The sequence below is a fragment of the Mercenaria mercenaria genome, unplaced genomic scaffold (assembly GCF_021730395.1).
Source record: "Mercenaria mercenaria strain notata unplaced genomic scaffold, MADL_Memer_1 contig_3162, whole genome shotgun sequence".
Classification (NCBI taxonomy): domain Eukaryota; kingdom Metazoa; phylum Mollusca; class Bivalvia; order Venerida; family Veneridae; genus Mercenaria; species Mercenaria mercenaria.
The window spans coordinates 20,683-40,555 of record NW_026461277.1 but is presented as its reverse complement, the minus strand read 5'-3'; the positions used below and the strand labels follow the sequence as shown (position 1 = coordinate 40,555).

General features: G+C 34.2%; 1 protein-coding gene across 1 annotated transcript; it reads right to left on the bottom strand.

The window, feature by feature from the left end:
- Window positions 1-480: 480 nt before the first annotated feature.
- On the bottom strand, window positions 481-19,824 carry LOC128552796 (hemicentin-2-like). Its single transcript, XM_053533863.1, has 9 exons — window positions 19,692-19,824; window positions 15,985-16,296; window positions 15,130-15,239; window positions 8,261-8,435; window positions 5,299-5,646; window positions 4,644-4,949; window positions 4,095-4,409; window positions 1,283-1,558; window positions 481-944 (listed from the first exon to the last, which is right to left on the bottom strand). Exons 1-9 carry the CDS (start codon window positions 19,756-19,758, stop codon window positions 634-636), a joined length of 2,220 nt encoding a protein of 739 aa, XP_053389838.1. The 5' UTR covers window positions 19,759-19,824; the 3' UTR covers window positions 481-633.
- Between the last annotated feature and the right edge of the window lie 49 nt (window positions 19,825-19,873).

The following is a 19,873-nucleotide window of genomic DNA, read 5'->3' as shown; positions in this document are numbered from 1 at the left end:
AGTGAAACGTCTGAATTCAATTGTAACCGGTGCACTTGTAAAAACAACTGTATTTTGAAAAATCAAAGTTTGTGAAGAGCTTTAGCACGGTCTCTAATTTATAAGCTATGCAAAATGATACATTTTGTACTTGTGCAATACCTAGCTGACAGTTGGACAAAAGAATTTCTCAGATAATAAGATTGTGCAACTAACCATTTGCTAAAATTATAACATGCTGTCAAAATACTATGCTCACATAACCTAAGTGCATTGTACATTTATACGTACAGAACAGAACACCATGATATGAAATTTATTGAAACTTGCGTGAACATAATATGTCGACTGTAAATATTTTTATCATATATTTTCATAAATTGAACAAATGAATATAAAATGATACACGTCTTCGACGAAACCATTACAACTAAAACAAATTCTTTCATTTCTAGGGATTTTTAAATGTTTTTTTTTCTTTAATTAACGGTTGGCAGGAGGTTTGGGGATCTTAGAGAGATTTGACTTTATTTTAACTTTACAACATCAATAGCATCTACATATGATTCAACATCAAAATCAGTTTTAAAATGATACGTAGATTTAAAGTAGGAATATTACATAAAAATTATTCATTGAACACCAGACTAATTATTAAAATATGCACTTGCATTTCACTAACAGGTAGTCTGATCCTTCCAGGTATTCCTTATTTGTTCCAAAGACTTGAACTCCATTACTTGCAGAACACGTGTATACACCAGAATGTTCATATGTTAAGTTTGTTAATACAAGTTTCTCACTTCCGGGTCTTTCTGATACAGGAACATTATAATCAGGCCAGGTCTGTATCCATTTTCCATATTTATAGTCCCTGTTCGGTACACCTCTAGCGTTACATTTTATTAAGGCAGTTGAAGATTTAACAGTTGTGTTTGTTGTCACTGCAGTGACATCTGGGGGATCTGAAACATACATTAAGTCATATGGCTATCATGGAACATAAATTATAATATTTAAGGCAGAAAACATGTTGAGAATTTCGAGCTCTCAAATTGCTTTGTTTAATCTAATCTTATATTATTGCTATTTGTTCAAATAAACACGTTAAGGTCAGAATAAGAATTATTTCATCTCCTCTCGCTTTCTGTTCAAGCCATCATGTCATTAAGTCAAATTAAATTGCTTTCATGAAAACTAAGATTTACTATATCAAATATTCAAACATACATATGAAAATATAGATATACGTTTACTAGAAAACGATAGTATTCTGATTTCTATCCCATGTACATATACTTACAATATACAGTAAGAAGAACATTTGCATTATCAGCCGCTTCAATACCATTTTTGGCGTTACATCTGTATTTTGCAGCATCTGTTCTCCTCACATTACTTATTATGTACGTCAATTTATTATTGTCCAGTGTTCCAGTTCTTTGATGGAGAATTCCACTCTGTCCTTCTCGGTACCATTTGAATGTAGATGCAGGTTTACTAGAAGCAACACACGTGAGAACAGTAGTGTTTCCTTCTACAGCAATAATCTCTGACATGGGTGCAATCAAAGGACGATCTGAAGCATGTATCTAAAAATGTCAAGAACCTGGTACGGGAGACATTAGTAAAAGTTCAAATACACATGATTCTGTTTTAGAAATGTAAATAAATGTTAAGTTGCTGTCAAATACGACGACGAATAGCTCTAGGCTAATTAGACAACTGATATACAAATTTATCTTGCCTCCTACAAGATTTTTGCATTTCTATTGGTCAATAGACGTCATGTGGAGACAGGATATATTCTTTATCCTGCTAGTACATTTCAGATATGAATTTTGATTAAAAACAAAATGGCTGCTGCATCGCTAGCGTAATTGAATCAAGTCAGATTATAAGCTCCAGCTATAGATATCGTTTCCGAGATAAAAAATTTAGTGTTTTTTTGCTGTTCTATTTTTTCCCTATCTAAATTAGGTTCGTGAAGTTAGTGGCAATAGAAGAACAGTAACTCTGTATGGGACGGCCGCGATTGCCAGGTTGAAATGTAATTTTAGTTAAATCATCGTAAAGCAAAGAAATTAATACATTTGTAAGACATTAGTTGCTGTAGGATCATTTAATCTACCTGCAAGATAAAGGAATTAACAGGAAACGGACGAAAGCCGAAGTTTTAAGACATTTCTGACATCATGTAATCGGATGATTTTTCGAAAGGATGGAATATAAAAGGTTTTTTCAAAACCTGTTCATAACCTGTATAAAGAGCTTCTGTGTTTTGTGATTCAGTCAAAATACAGTTCATTTTACATTTTATGGCTAGTGTTAATCAACTAATTCAACTATAATCAAAGCATGATTACCAGAGAAGATTGCAGGATTCCAGTCTGCACTGTAACTGTAAGAATCTTTATTAATATAAAAATCATGTCAATTACAGCGAGGATGTAAAAGGTAGTCGGCAAGATAAAATCGTTACACTGCTTGTTGGTGACAGGATACGGGGAATTACGCTGTCGAGGAAATCCATATCAGGCGAAAGCTCTCTCCCGATATGGATTTCCTCGACAGCGTATATCCCCGTATCCTGTCACCAACAAGCAGTGTAACTAATAATATCTGCATGAATAGACAGAGAAAACAAACAAAATATCTTCGTAAAATGATATTCTAACACGACCAGCACATAACCCACATACATGTAGAGCAAAATCTATCTCGGGTTATTCTGCAATAAATCTCTCGCATGCAATGACGTCATCTGATCCAGGTGCGTAGCACGGTCGTAAAAAGTAGTTACCTTTTTTTCTAACACTGTTGATACTAGTACGTCGTGTTAGAATCGAAATAATAAGTTCCCAAATGAGATTTATCGTAGAATAACCCGAGTATTTGGTTCTTATGCGAAACAATATATTACTCAGGACTACGGCCTTCGTGATATATTCTTACGCATAAGAACTCAAAACTCGGGTTATTTTACGATAAACCACGTTTGGCAACTTATTATTTCTTAAACAAAAATTACTTTACATGGGGAAATAATATCAATAACTATTGGAAATCAGTAGACGGCAATGGTTTTAGCCAACATTTCTTTCAAATCTGAGCACCATACACTATGAACCTGTTCACGTTTAAAATGGATTTTTTAAAAAAAAATCCTGTTTTTCTTGTGTATAAATAATTGTAATGTGAACATAAAAATGGCTAAAAATGTATGGGTCATCAGGCTAAATTTTATGTTAAGACCGCTGGAATAACACACCTGTTCGGACGAAAAATAACGCGAACCTGGCCAAATTGATTACATGTATATGTGCTAGAAGTCATTTTTTTTTATAAATCTTAATTCTTTCTATCATTGAAAACTAACTAATCTGAAAGGAGATATTATCTTATCAATACAAAGTCAATTGTCAAACATTATATGAACAACACGGTCTTTATACTAAAATGCGCTGTCAAAACACAGCCACAAAAATGGCAAGATACATGTCAGGCATGATACATGTCAATACAACATAAACTAATAAACATTTGATTACTGGTAAAACTTATTGAAACGTTATTTTATTCACGATTCCTCATATTTAAGATTGTCTGTCACATGTTTCAACAAACGTTGACTTCACTTCAATTTTCCATAGAGAGTGTCGGCTGCGCAGAAAGATGCGCATAGAAATCTATAGGAATTTCCTTTAATTAAAGGATGATGGTCAGCAGATGGTGCTAATGGTTTTTTTTTAGATTAATCGTTCAACGGTCAATATTACAATAACCTAGAGAATGTTACAGTGACCTCGAGACTGAAAATGGTTTCCAGTCAATAGCTACAGAACTCTTCGGCCTACTGCCTTCAAATGTCATAGGACGTTTGCCTATGGTCAATTTTCATTACAAAGTAGGTCATAGGCAAAAGTCACATTTACCACAAGTCTGAAACACATCTCACTTAGTAACTAAAGAGCACTTTTGTCTACGTTTGTTAAGTTCATACAGGGTATTACAAGAGTGTCTTTTATCAGTGAATTACAATTCAGTTGCAGTGTAGATGTTTGTGACTGGTCACTGGAATACAATGTAAGATACTGAATAATAAAACAACTTACATTTCAAATTGAGTGTTATAGTATCTTCCACATTAGACTGTGACCCCTTGTTAGACACTAAACACAAAATATCATTACCGTCCATATACCGTGTTGGGTACAACACCAATTGTTGTGATCTCACCACTCCATTATTATCTCCCACAGATTCCGTAAAGTGACGACTATTAGTTAGTGTAATAGAGCCGTTTTTCCATCTAATATCGGAGGCAGGATTAGAGGATCCTGTGGTACATGTCAATTTTAATGTTGTTTTACCTGTTGCAATTAATTCTTTGTTGCCAGTAATATGTGTTGTAGAGGGTCCAGCTGAAACTGTTAAACGTAGAGTATGTATGCTGATATATGTAAACATTCTGTATTTAATATGTCTTCATGACTTTTATGTATGTTTCTCCTCTAATTGTTAATGAATGAAAACAACAGATATAGAGTGGGAAAATGGAATCAAGCGGAGTGATTAACATCAGGTTTTCACTTAAAGTTTTATTTCTGTTGGTAGCATATTCGGAAAAAAATATTCAAAATGCACAACAAAAAATAACTTACAGCTTATATTAAGATTAACTGATGCTGTTTTCTCTGACGGACTGATCAAGGCTTGATGAGTAACTATACATTGTACGGTTTGCCCATTGTCTGCTGCTGTCACCTTTTGTCTGAATACTGACATGACTGTATATGTTTCTGTTGTTTTTTCAAGTGCGACAGTCACTTCACCTGTTGTTGTCGATCCCTTATATGACCAAGAAATATTTGCAGCAGGTCTACATCCAGTTGTTCTACAACCCACCTCTACCGTATCTCCAGTAAATGTCACTGCTCTCTGTCTGACTGTTGGTTGGTTTGGCTTTACTAATAAAGCGTATAAAAATGCAAACAATTGGGTGGTTATTACTGTGTATGCGTTTCGACCATGTGGCAATTTAAAAAGTCTACAACTCACTTGCGTAAATATTCTTGATTCAACAAAATTTTAGCTATGTTTTAATATATCATTTCAGAGCAAACCAAATAATCATAGACCTTGAATTAGCTTTTTAAACAAAATATGGCCATTCTGGTTAAACCTTTACATAAAAATGAATATCTGATATTAGGCAATTCTGTTCTGTAACTGCCCTACTGATTTTCAGAGCCGGAACAAAATGAATTATATATGAATGCCATGATTGCACTTTCCTGACTTTGTTTAGATACTCACATGTAAGATAAAGAATAACCGATTTAGTTTTTGACCCCGTGTATACACTATCAGCTTGTGGGTAATATGATCTACATATGAATGGTTTCCTGTCATCTAATGTTGTCAATGTGAATGTGTGTTTAAGTGTGACAGTGTAAGTGCCATCACCCTGTAAGATCTCAGTATTTGTAGAAGGTAGTTGATTAGAACTAGAGATACGGTCCTTATACCAGACAACAGAAGGTGCTGGATATCCTCCACTTGATGTACACTGTATTGTCAGCGATTGTCCTTCATTACCGAAAACAACTTCCTTATTATCCTCTATGTTTACAACGTTCAATATAGCAGGTGTTTGTGGAGATACTGAAAATAAGGTAAAACTGTTAAGTTTATAAGTTCATAGATTGTGTTGCTCGTAGTGTGCCTAAGTTGGAGCAGAATATCTGTTATTGTACATTCGACGTTAACATTACGATTGTTTTAAGTCTGAGTATGTTTGAAATATTTATTTATTTATTTTGTTGGGATTAACCTCGCACCGACACAATTATAGGTCATACGGCGACTTTTCAGCTCTGATGGTGGAGGAAAACCCCAGGTGCCCCTCCAAGCATTATTTCATCAGACGCGGGAACCTGGGTAGAACCATCGATCTTCCGTATGCCAGCTGGATGGCTTCCTCACATGAAGAATTCAACGCCCCCAGTGAGGATCGAACCCAGATCGGTGAGGAGGCAAGTATTTTGATGTCAGCGACCTTAACCACTCGGCCACGGAAGGCCTCGTTTGAAATAGTAAGTGTTGATGGAGAGACCAAACTTAAATAAAATGTGAAAGATTAAGGTAATACAAGAATGGAAGAAACAAACAAGGTTAAAGATCAAATAGTTATTTAAACTTTTCCTGTTTCATTATTATGGCAGCGTTATTTGTGCCATGTGGCGGCCGTACAAAGGCTCCTCATACATTCAGACAGAGCTGTTATATATCGATCTCTTCAGATCGTGCAACACAACATTTATAAATGTTAAGTGTTCTGTTTAATTTGCAAGCTTGAACATTTCGGCTTAGGTGGTTCTAATATCACCCCACTTAAATAAAACAGAGTTATTACAGTAGCTCGATCTGTGATGATGTATTCGGCTCGAGTGGAGTTTTGCCAGATCAGATCTTACGAGGCGCGCAAGCGGCGAGTGTGATCCGGCCTTGCGAAATTCAACGAGCGCCGAATACAAAATCCCAGATCTGGCTACTGTTATACGTCAGGGCGACATGTACTTAGAGTATGGCGTCATTCCGACGTGGGAAACGGAAGAAGACAACGTTTGAACTAAGTGAGTATTACTGTTTATAATGCATATAATGTCGTCATCGACAAACATGGATGATAAGACAGTTGCTTAGTTATGGCGAACAGCAACAACAAATCATAATTCAATGAAGCAGACTCAACAACAATGTTCAGTCATCTGTGTCTTTACCATTAAGTGGTATAAACGAATCTCAAATGGTCCAGAATTGCTTAAAAACAGCGGAGATCGAGGGAGAAAACGGAAAAACAGCGAATGGACGTTAACGCCAATGTATGACGCCGTAGATAAAGACCAAGAACTCACGTTGAGTACCCTGTCTTAGATGCGTGTCGTAAGTGTTCCTACATATTTAGTATTCTAACCAAACAACTTGTTTTGACTTAAGTATTGCTCATGAAAATTTATAAAATAAATTTATAAATATGAATTAATGCAAACTTAATGAAAGCATCACAATAAAGGCACGACGTCGTTAACGTCGTTGAAATATGATCGCCGTGCGCCGGGTCCGTGTAAGTGACTGTTTTCGAGGAAGCGTAACTCCTGAATGCATGATCATAATCACGTCAAATTTGCAGTGCAGTTAGTAGAAAGACTGCAAATCATAATGGTATATTTCTTGTTTTGCTTCATTAAACTATATAAAAGCCAGAGAAAAGGTCTACGTTATTTTTGAAGAGCCCTCGTAATGACCCTTTTATAATATACCTCCATCTTTTTGTTTGTTGTTTTGTTTTTGAACGAAAGCTTTGTTAAAATGGATCTTAGTGAAGTTTTTATGTGCGCTATTTATTGAAGTGTCAGGGCATGCATATTAATGAAATTAGTCCGGCAAAATACAAAACAAAAGGTACAATACGGATTTTTTTCTGCCTGTTCATATTTACTTGCGAAATACAAGCCAATTTTTAAACAGAATTTATATAGGTAAATAATAACTTTGGCTATTGTTTAATCACCCCTTGGATATGGCACCTACCTTTGGCACTCGAAGCGGGCGCTCTACCACTAGACTAGCGATGCAATAGTAGTAAATGTAGAATATAAACCAGTTAAATTCATATAAAATAATTTTATTAAGCCTACACATATTGTTTCAGGAGAAATGAATTGTATTGTTATCTTATATAAACAAATCTCAAACTTGATATGTAGTTTACAATTCTTGCAAATCTTTTTGATAAATCATATCGGCAAAAATCTGTTATATTAAATTGTTACATGTACACCTTACTATAAAATGAAACAAAAACGCCCTTTGAAACGGTCATAACGGCCACCATGTGCGGATTGATGATGCATAGCCTTGCCAAATGCAGCTTGTGCTTAATAACGTCGACGTCATATAGCAACGTTAATATGGCCGTTGTAAAGTACCTGATTCATTATCAAACAAATATACATCCGGATGGCATTATCAATTGCAATGCAATAAATTTCATATTAAAGAAAATAAAATTACTACGTACATTTGTTGTTATGTGCCTCCTGAAAGTAATTTCACATCTAGCTTCGCAAATGAACTCGGGTATGATGACACTAGGTGTGACATCAAGGCCAGAAGGAACTATGCCCCCTTTAGACGCTGTAATACAGTTTCGCATAATAAATGCATTAGTATATTGATTGATACACATTTACATAAACACGTAAAATCACCATACCTATTTTAAAATCCCCTGACAATGGATTAGATTTTGTTATAGTTGTTACAACAAGACTGTACGTATACGACCCATCAGCTAGAGAGTTACTGGAAGTCCACACACATTTAAAATAGCCTGTGTATTTTGTACTGCTGGAACATTTCTTGGATCCTGATACGGTGATAGCCCTAGTCTGTAAAAGGAGAGTACGTAGGTTTGAAGACTAGATGCATTTATAGCTGAAACATATGCACTGGCAGCTCTTTTATTTATTGAAGTATGAAGTTTAACCTAGTGCGAAATTTATGTCATTCAGATCATAAATGTAACTTCTCTAGGTGTGTATAAAGTGAGTTATATCCCCTTGTTTTATCATATTTCAATAAATATTTTTAGTCCAAAAGTGCCTAAGCATAATTTCTGACCAGTTCATTTGTAGCATTTCACATCATTTATTTATTCTGATTTCAAAGAAAACTATTAGTTTGATATGTGTGTATAATATCCAAACTTATAACCAGGGATTGGCTACAATGTAAATTTACTTCCAAAGAAACAAAAGAGGGGTTTAAACGGATAACATTGAAAATGATGTTACAGTTCCTGCGTTAGGCTTTTTCTTCAATTCTACTAATCGACAAGTTAGGTTTCGGCTGTTAGCTTTAGCTTTCCAATATGCAAAATTATTGTCAAAGTCAAAAAGATTAAGTACACGATATAAAGTAGCACTAAAATAAATATAAATAGTTGTTCCACACATAACTGTAGTTCTTAGGCACTGCACATTCTCTTATTTTCGTCTATCGTTATTTCATGTTACATAAGAGATATGAACAGTTGTACAAAGGTAGTTTAATCGAAATTTGTTCAAACCAGGTTTATGGCTCTGAAATACTATTTTTTCCTCATTTCAAGTTTGCATTTCGTAAACGAGTACAAATATCTTCTTAAGGACAAGTTATTAAAATATATGTTTCCGTCTAGAAAATTTGCCTACACAAAATACTCCCTCATCCAATTTAGCCCTTGAGTAGATTTTGCATATGGGGTGAACATTCATGCCAAACTTTATCCAAATCATTTTATAAACTGACACGAAAGGGAAGGCAAAAATGTGGGCGACAACAAACTGTCATACAAACTGAAAAATCCAAACTACCCGCTTTCACTTCGCGGCGGAGGACTTATGCAGATTTTATTCGACTATAAATTGTGACCATTACGTAAGGTGAGATCTGGCTATCTGTTGCGTTGATTCCTAAAAGCTGAAAACAGATTATTTTAAATTCCAAACAATCGTGCTGTTTTATAATTACCAAATGAAATCTGACGAATTTTACAGTTTTCGAAAGAAATCATATTGACTTGTATTTGTTCATATTATGTTAAAAATACTTAATTGAATTCGACTGTATTTTAGCATAAATTATTTAAAGTCTGAAAAAGGAAAGGAAACCCTATGTCCTATTCGGTATCTTTTTACGTTTTTGGGCATTGGTAGAAGCATCCAGTTTTGCAATATTTCAATCCGAGTACAATTCATAGTATAAGTGATTCGATATCAGAAACCTTTAACTATCCGGGCATGTGTGCCTTAATATAAATAATATCATAAAGTATAAAGCTCATATTAGTTCAAGAAAAAGTACAAGATGACAATTTCATGTTATATTCTAAAATGTAGCGTACATATGTTTCTACGTATAGTACGGATAGTACGGTCACAATCTAACGAAAGCATGAGACTGTAGTTTAACAGGTTGCGGCTGTATATTCTCTATCAATTTTGACAGAAAACTGGGTGTGTAGTAATTCATCCTCGATCTTTGATGTTTGGAAGTTGTCAATCACTAGTGGAGATCAAGTTAATATCTATACGGAATATAGTGATGAGAATTAGGTAAGATAACCGTAGTTACTCAATTTGCAAACTGATAGATAAAACGGTGTACAGCAAATATCTAACAAACAAATACAATATCTCATACATTTTTACAGATTTTAGATTTTATAGTTTATTAACCACGGGGGAGGAAGTGTTACACGAAGGATGGAGTTCTTATGATAACCTGTCATGTTTTCTTCTGATAACTGTTACGGAGTTCCTGGAAAACGTTACAGAGTTCTTCTGATGTCTGAGTGACAAGCCAAGGATTCGGTGGATAAAATAGTAATTATTTACCTTTAAAGAGAGAGAATGGGGTGTAAAACTAAAGTTTGATGATCAAAGTTGCCTGATGTCTTGTGCTATGCGTCAGAAAAAAACTGTTTAGTTTAATAATCAGCACCACTTCTTTGAAATGAGACATTTTGAGTAAAATATCGAAATTGTTTGCTTATTCATACATATTATTCTTCTTATTCACATTCTTCATCATCACCACATATAATAGAATAATTGTAGCGCAACGTTGCAAACATAAACCACTTTCTAACAATTTTATGCCCAATTTTTCAAATGTTACGGAATTCAGGTGATAACTCTAAAGATGTCACAGAGTTCTAATGATAATTTTTATTACTGCCAGGGTGTTTTTTGAGCTATGTTAAGATACTTTTTAGCTAATTTAATCATTTACAAAGGTGTTAATGATGCTCTAACGTAATATATTTATCCAAGGCACAGTATTGTGGTTATATAATGTACGATATGAGTCTTTTGTAAAGTTTAAAACTATGTGCAGTATAATGACATACCGTATATAGTAAAATGCGAACAGATAATAAATGCAGTAAATTGTAATTTTTAGTTCTATCAATGGATGTGCCAGTAGACAACGGTTTATTGGTTTCCGTTTTGATTGATCACTGAATTGAAATCAAACATCTATTTGCTGTATTTGCAGAGGCTGTCTTTTTCTGAAGCAGTTTATTGGATTATTATGTATGACTGCTGTTGGCATCGCATGCAGTTCAATTGCTTGTCTAGTGATGCATATTCATATTATGACCTATACGTTGAGTTAATATGTGGTAGGTTGAAAAGGTCAATATGCTAGGTAAAGCTTAAAGATAATTGTCCTTTGTTTCAGGATGCGACAGTCAGATGTAAATACTGTCACAAAAGATTTCTGACGTCTGAAGCAGTTGCTCATGTTGTAAATATTCATCCTGAAAGGAAAGTCGCAATGATATTGAGGCCATGTGGCAAATTTAAAACAACTGTTTATGCACAGTCTTGTTTGGTGTATTTATTCTTTTTAATTTTTGTACAGGACTTTCTGTAGTATCTTTCGTCAAAACTTGTATCAAACCACTTTCTTCATCATATGATATCTTTTATTCGTCCTGTCCAATATCTTCCCCAAATAAATCAAACGACCGTGTTTTAAATTTGCCACAGTCATACATATTAATCCGATAAACCGCTTCAGAAAAAGACACCCTCTGCAAATGCAGCAAATAGATGTACCCTATAATGAATTTGATTTCAATTCAGTGTTCAATCAAAACGGAAACCAATAAACCGTTGTTAATGAACACTGGCACATCCATTGATAGAACGAAAACATACAATTTACTGAATTGTTATCTATTCGTATTTTACTATATATTCATTATACTGCACATAGTTTTAAACTTTACAAAAGACTCATACCGTGTATTATATAACCACAATACTGTGCCTTGGATAAATATATTACGTTAGAGCATCATTAACACCCTTTGTAAATGATTAAATTAGCTAAAAAGTATCTTAACATAGCTCAAGAAACACCCTGGCAATAACAAAAGTTATCATAAGAACTCTTTGACATCTTCAGAGTTATCACCTGAATTCCGTAACATTTGAAAAATTGGGCATAAAATTGTTAGAAAGTGGTTTATGTTTGCAACTTTGCGCTAAAATTATTCTATTGCATGTGGTGAGGATGAAGAATGTGAATAAGAAGAATAATATGTATGAATAAGCAAACAATTTCGATATTTTACACAAAATGTCTTTATTTCAAAGAAGTGGCGCTGATTATTAGGCTAAACAGTTTTTCTGACGCATAGCACAAGATATCAGGCAACCTTGATCATCCAACGTTAGTTTTACACCCCATTTTCTCTATTTAAAGATAAATAATTACCATTTTATCAATCGATTCCTTGGCTCGTCATTCAGACATCAGAAGAACTCTGTAACGTTTTCCAGGAACTCCGTAACAGTTATCAGAAGAAAACATGACAGGTTATCATAAGAACTCCATCCTACGTGTAACACTTCCTCCCCCGTGTTAACGTCGCGTTCATTTACAAATATATAAATTTGCATAAAATATAAAACAAATGTAAATGACCGTTCTAACCAGAACTACAAGAGACAACATATTATCTTATTATATATACACACACCATTTAACTTACAGATCCATAATAATTATTTATAGCTTGATTCGATCATGAACAAGGGCATCGATCCAACTGCGCCCCAGCAAACATAAGTGAAACAACTCAAGATATTCAGTATCATTTATGAATAAAAACATCTGTGATATGAAACTACATAAAAGTTGACAGTTGCAGGTAAAATATATAAAGTTCCAATCATATACATGTATAACCTTACATAAACTAAAATCTTCTATAAAAACGTAGTAATTAAGAATATATTTAATACACAACAAAACTCATTTTAAGCAGTTAAGAATCAAATGTGTTTTTATATACAATACATATGAATAAAATCTCTGTTCAAGCTGAAACTAGCTAAAAATTGAGAGTTACAAATAAAATGGGCGAGTTGAGTGAGTACATGAGTGTGTGAATGTTGAGTAACTAACCAAGTAAGTACATGACTACCTGTACGGATGCTGAATGAGTAAATGAATGCAAGAATGTTGGGGAACTGACCACGTGAGTATATGAATGTAAAAAAATTGAGTATGTGACCACGTAAATACACGATAGTTCGAATGTTGCGTAAGTGATCAAATGAGTACATGCTATTGAATAAATGTACAGATGCAGAGTAAGTGACCAAGTAAGTACATGAGTGTACAATGCTGAGTAAGTGATGGAGTGGGTACACAATACATGTACAAATGTTGAGTAAGAGACCGCGTGACTACATTAATATAAGTATATTGAGTAAGTAACTGAGTGGGTACATAAATACATGTTTGTATGCTGAGTAATTGACCTAGTGAGTACATGAGTGCATAAACAGATGGTGAGTAAATGAGTACAGAATACCCTATTATCTATTTAGCTGTGTTTTACTATACAAAGTATTATTTCTTTGCTTAAGTATGTTGAAGCAGGTTTTTGCTACAATTCTTATCAAATCTGAGTGAGTAAATAACAGTGTAAGTTGTTCTTCTTTATTTAGGCTCGCAAAATTTTCAACAACAGATGTGATTTTTTGTAACAGCAAATTTCTCTCGACTGTATATAGTGGACAGTCCAGAATGACATGTATTTCTGACTCTACAGCATTACATCCAAAGGGACATATACGTTGGTTCTCAGGCAACCCTTCATATCGGCCAGTCTCTAGTCTTATGGGTGCAACACCACTTCGGAATTTAGCCAATGCAGCTCTGTGAGCGAATGGTAAATGCATTTTACAATACTGCTCTACAGAATAGTCATTCTTGAACATTCTATATGTTCGTAATTTATTTAGACCTGAGCCATTTACACCAGTTACACGTGCAATATCAATTGACCATTATTCAATATGAGCATCTAACAATACAGTAGATATAGTATCAATCAAATGTTTTCTTGAAAAAGGTAATTGTACAAAATCATTTAACCCTAAGCATCTAAATTTATCTCTGACAATAAAAGACCAGTTCTTACATCTACATCCACCTTTATTACAAGCCCAGTTAAATATCTTTTTATTAATACATGTATCATCATAGCTCAGACACCGATGCCAATGACTGCATACTGATATCCATTGATCTAAAAATATTGGCTTCCAAGCCATTTCACCATAGATAGCCGCATTTGGAGTGTATTTACCAGTGCCAAGGTAGAATCTCATTGCACGGTGATGGATTGCATTTATACAGGAACAAGATTTAGTACCCCAAACGGAGGAGCCATATGTTATGATAGGAACAACAAGCGAGTAATACAATTTTGTGTAAACATCATACGGCAAACCTCCATTATTTTTGAACCGTGCAATGAGAAGCCCCAAGGCACGCCCAGCACTTTGGGCTAAACTTTTGCTGAAATATTATAATTAAGGTGCTCAGACAAAATAATACCGAGATACAAATACTTATTTATTAATGGATCGCGATAATTTTATTTTAACGGTACTTGGTTAAATTCAAAAACAGACAAAGCAGGTGTATTTTCGGATAAGTGGTGTTAATTTGTATGTTGTAGTATTTATATTCTAAATACGATGCATTATTCCGTAACAGATTTGTAGTCAAGTGGATAGTGTGTTGGACCTCTATTCTTTTTGTTTGTATGGTGTTGGTTCAAGCCCTTCTTTTTTTAAATGGTTTTACTTATTCTATTTTAGCAGGTGCTTTTTATATCGTCCTTTGTACTTATAAATTTGTTTTACCCCAGTCATTCAATAAGTTCAACATAAACTGCAGTTCAGATTCGTTTCCTGCAATCAGGACAATATCGTCCGCACACAGAAGGATACACACTTTTTCATTATCAATGTCAATACCTTTTTGTGTATTTTTTAATAATAATGCAAGATCATTAATGAAGATATTGAAAAGAACAGTAGATAACGAACAGCATGTCTATGTCTACATGTCGTTTTTAAGGGTTAGGTCGCGAGTAAAGAAAACTTGCCTGAAAGGTATAACAGGTAAGCGATAACTTGATAAATATTTAGAAATGTAATGAAATGTTAGAAAATAATTACCCATCTTTAAACAAGTTAGTATATAATTCTAGAAATGCATACTGACCATGTTTAAAATTAAGACTAAGAATCTGCTACTTGATGGGTACAGTTTATCAACTATAAGCTGAAATTGTTTTCCTCTTGTTACTTCTCTTTCTGTTGAAGACGCTTTACCTGAAATGATGACATTCAGACAAACAAATATTAATGATAAGTTATTCTGAACTGAGACTCACTTTAAGAAAGCGTTTAAAATATCGCTAATTGTGATAGAGTCACTAGTGCGGACGAAAGTGTTGGAATTAATCTAGAAATTAAAAGTCGACTTTCTAACACACGCTTTAAACCCGATATTGATACAAAAATACAGAATTTGTTTCTTTTCTAATACTTCCTTAACGCTTTTCTTGAAAAGAAAAGGCTATATTGTTTGTTTTTTCTTTAATATCTTATGAATGTTAAATTCGAAACAAGTGTATCCTATATGTTTTGCAAGTTATCTTGTTTCACCTGTATCATTTTTTAATCTAAATTATCTGAAATTCCAAACATGTAAATCTCCTTCATGCGTAAATTACAGACTTACAGATGGCTATTTCACATATATTTTTAATATAAGCTCAAAATAAACTGGACTATGATTTATAATTCTTATTAAGAAATGATACAGATTTTTTTGAAATAAGAACAGCAACATTTTGAAACTGATTAGAAAAAAGTGAATGAAACCAAATTTAAATAAAAATTATGATGCAACAAGTTGGCATAATGCATGCATACAGTGAAAATGAAATAGCTTCAAATAGTTCAACTTAAGTATGTCAAACCATAGCTATTTTGATCAATCAGTTAGATTTTATTATTAGATTTATTTATTATTTATACATTTAGAGGAAGTTAACAAAATCACGGTACTAACATTCAAAGTTGAGATATTTGTCACGATCTTCCGGGTAGGCAGTTTGGTCAAAACCAATGCTACATCCATACTTCACTTCATCCGATCTGGCTGTATTATGTATGACTAAAGTTACAAAACCTTGGTCTATCTGATCTCTTTTCTCAGTGTACTTTCCTGCATCTTCAGGCCTTACAACACCACCATTATGCATCATTTTTCGACCACCCACAGTCCATCCTACAGGTGTTCCCAGCTGTCCAGTAAAATGACATTCGAGTAATGTGTCATCCCCGCAGTTCCCGGCAACAGGTACTTCTATTCGGATTTCTCCTGATACATTGAAAATGCAGGCGATGTATGAGACATACCACAATAACGGCAATTAATTTAAGGAAATTCAAACTTAAAATTAGTTAACTGCAGTTTTCATATCAAACCAAGGTTCCGCGTTTGAAAATTATACAACATATATACCCGTTCTAATTGGGAACTGCTTTAAATGGTAATAGGTAAGGGTAGATTTCTCGGAAGCACAGAGCACCACAAACACAGTCTCAGAGCCACGCATTTGCAAAGTAGGCCGACAACAAAAAAGATGCTGTAACGGAAAAATAATACAGACGGGTTGCTTCAAAAATCCAACAAGTACATTTAAATTTTATGCAAAATATAGATAGAGTGGGAAGAAGGGGTAAGGTGTAGAAAGGTAGATGGGGGAGGGGGTTGAAGGGGAAAGTAGAACAAGGATGAATATACAAAAGGAATGCTACGTTCTTTAATCACAGTTACACTACAAAGTAAACCTAAATAGCGCAGACATTCATATACCAAAGACAAACACACACACCCACACACAACTTACTAGATAAACAGACAAGTAAGATATAACAACACTGAAGGGCACCGCGCAAGACACACACGCGCACAAGCACACAAACTCACACATATAAGTAGGAAAAAACAACAATCGGGCACCACCTTAGGATTCCGGCAGCCAAAATTAAGGTAGTTCTGCACGTTTAATTCGAAAATATTTCTGCAATGTAGTATTTGATTTAACACTGATTTTTCAAAACTTCAGAACAGACCTAGAAAAATAAGCAAATAAAAAAGATAGGGTCGTGTGTTGCACAATAAGATTTTACAAAATATATAAGATTATCCTGACGTGTCGTAATCGTTGCTTGAAAAGCCATATTTTTAATATTTGCAACAGACATACCCTTTAAATTCTTTTTAAAACCGGCACTAGTATTTATGAGAACATTGTAATATCAATTCTTTTGATTTTCAAAATATCATTTTACTAGACAAAATTTATAGTTCAGTAACCCTTGCTTCGGGCGTACATACCGCCTGACAACACGTCAGTCAATGCCCGAAGACTAGGAGGCCAATAAAAATTATAAAGCAGATCACGTATTAATTGTTTCCTTATGTATAACTGCCACAGGACCAGTTACCCGAACGTAGTAAACTACAGAAGTCGGTGGGAAACATGATGAATTTCAGAGCAGCTATACACCCTGCTATATTTCTATGTTGTAATAACTAAAGACCACGGAGAATAAAATCCTAGCAAAAATAAAATATTCAATTGAAAAATGATTATAATTTGTTTGCTGATTTTCGGGGCGTGTATCAATAGCATACATAATAACATAATGTTTAGTTACCTATGTAGATACGTTATTTATTGATTATATAATTTTATGCCCCAGGTGTCGAATACCTGATAGGCGTTAACACGAGTACTAAACAGTGCCTGCAGTACCGCCTGTGCCGACGAGGAGTGAAGACACTTCGCTTCCGGTACCGCAGGTACTTCGCTAATGTTTATAAAACGAGCGAGATCGATGAGTCACTTTTGTCATTTTGTTACTGCGTGGAGCATTTTTTCAAAAAATCGGGGAACGTAGCGGTATGTAGATATATATTACGTACATATCCATGCTAAATGTTGTGGCAAATGATCAATTTCCTAGAAACGCAAGGACAAATAAGTTGGGAATGAAACGTGCATTTTTTCATATCAGTGACAGTTTAGACAAATTTCTTTTCGCTGACCCAAACGATGTCGTCCCTGCCGTCTTTAATTATATTTATAAATGACATGTGATCTGCCAAAACATAAAATGTGTCTAGAAAATTCCGAATTTGAGCGATATGCCAATTTTTTAAAAGTGCCGCAGGCATTTCGACGATGTTTTGGCAGATCACATGTCATTTATAAATATAATTTACGACGGCAGAGACGATATGGTTTGGGTCAGCGAAAAGAAACACTGATATGAAAAAGTCCACGTTTCATTCCAAACTTATTTGTCCTTGCGTTTCTAGGAAATTGATCATTTGCCACAAAATTTAACATGGATATGTACATAAGATACATTTACAGCCCACTACATTCCCCGATTTTTGAAAAAAATGCTCCATGCAGTAACAAAATGACACAAATGACAAAAATCACTCACCGATCTCGCTTGATTTGTAAATATTGGCGGAGTACCTGCGGTACCGGAAGCGAAGTGCCTTCATTCCTCGTCGGCACAGGTGGTACCACAGGCACTGTTTAGTACCCGGGGTTAAGAGTTTAAGTCCACTCGTCTATATTTTGTCTGTCAGTCTGTCATAATTTTTGTGTGTACTCAACTCCTACAGTTTTTATCAAATTCAGAAAAAAAAGAAAAAAAAAGAAAAAAAAGAAAACAAACTTGGCATGCAGCCTCAGCGGTACCCCCTTTTCGGCTTAACATAATTGTAACTACATCTTTAACATTCAGCTTCTCATACAGTATTCTTCCAATTCAAAGTAAACATTTTATACATCATCAACATGAAGTAGACATGCACGTATTATCGAGGGCTTCCTGTTCGATTTTTTCTTCAGTGTTTTTAGTGTGGACTTTTATAATATTATTCTATCAGGAGACATGTGCCATACAATATGACATCATCCACAAAGTACAAATACCTGGCCCTGAATATCATTCACAATTTTAATCATACACCTTTACACAATCATTAAGTGCTAGTAATACATGTTAGTGAGATGTATGGGAATGGCCATTTTGCTTGACTACTTCAAATGCTATTTTTTATATTTCTTTTCTGATGTCTCCAAATAGTACATTAGATATGTGTCAAAAAAAAAATTGCTCTCTATGATGGAAGCATCTGGGTACGTGGTTATTTTCTTAAAATCAAAACTGCACGTAATCTATAGCAAATAATCACATCTTTTTATAAACTAAACCAAAAACATAACTTTCCAATTCAACTGTGTTCTATAGACATTATCGTGTGAAGGGTATTTAATGGAATGACATTTTTGTTTACCCTTGATAGAATTTACCGACCTAGATCTACTACTCGATTTCGTTGCTTACGAATAAAATTCTTTTCTTTCTAAAATATTTCTTCTTAACTCAGACAGGTCTATCCGAGATCGTGAAAAGGCTTGGCTAGAATTATGAAAGACTCTTTAACATGGACTGATAATCCTTCTCACGAGATTTATATTGTTCAAAATTGGTCTTTCTTAAATATATAGAACCCAAACAAACAAAAGAAGCAGGTATGCACTAAGTAAAATAGACTTATTCAACGCACCTGTATTTAGCCGGTTGTGATTATAAAACATGTATAGTTATTATAATACCCGTAGATACACCAGAAATAATAAAAAAATTAACTGCTGACTTATAAGCCGGAAATGATCTTACCTTTTGTGTATACAAGAAAAAATCCTAAAATGTTAATTATTAGCTTGTTCCAAATTTTAGCGTCCATTTCAAACTGGTTAAGTTTTAAAAGTTACATGACTTCCGGGTTTGTTATTTAAACTGTACTTAAAACTTGTGTGAAAACAAACATGCACATTGATTTGAAGTACATAATGAATAAA

Excerpts from the sequence above, each read along its gene's own strand:
- LOC128552796 (XM_053533863.1), bottom strand. The coding sequence starts at position 19,758 with ATGGACGCTAAAATTTGGAACAAGCTAATAATTAACATTTTAGGATTT. Across the intron at positions 15,240-15,984 it reads CAAATATCTCAACTTTGAAT|GTAAAGCGTCTTCAACAGAA; the intron begins GTTAGTACCGTG and ends TCATCATTTCAG. Across the intron at positions 5,647-8,260 it reads GTCAGGGGATTTTAAAATAG|TATCTCCACAAACACCTGCT; the intron begins GTATGGTGATTT and ends CCTTATTTTCAG.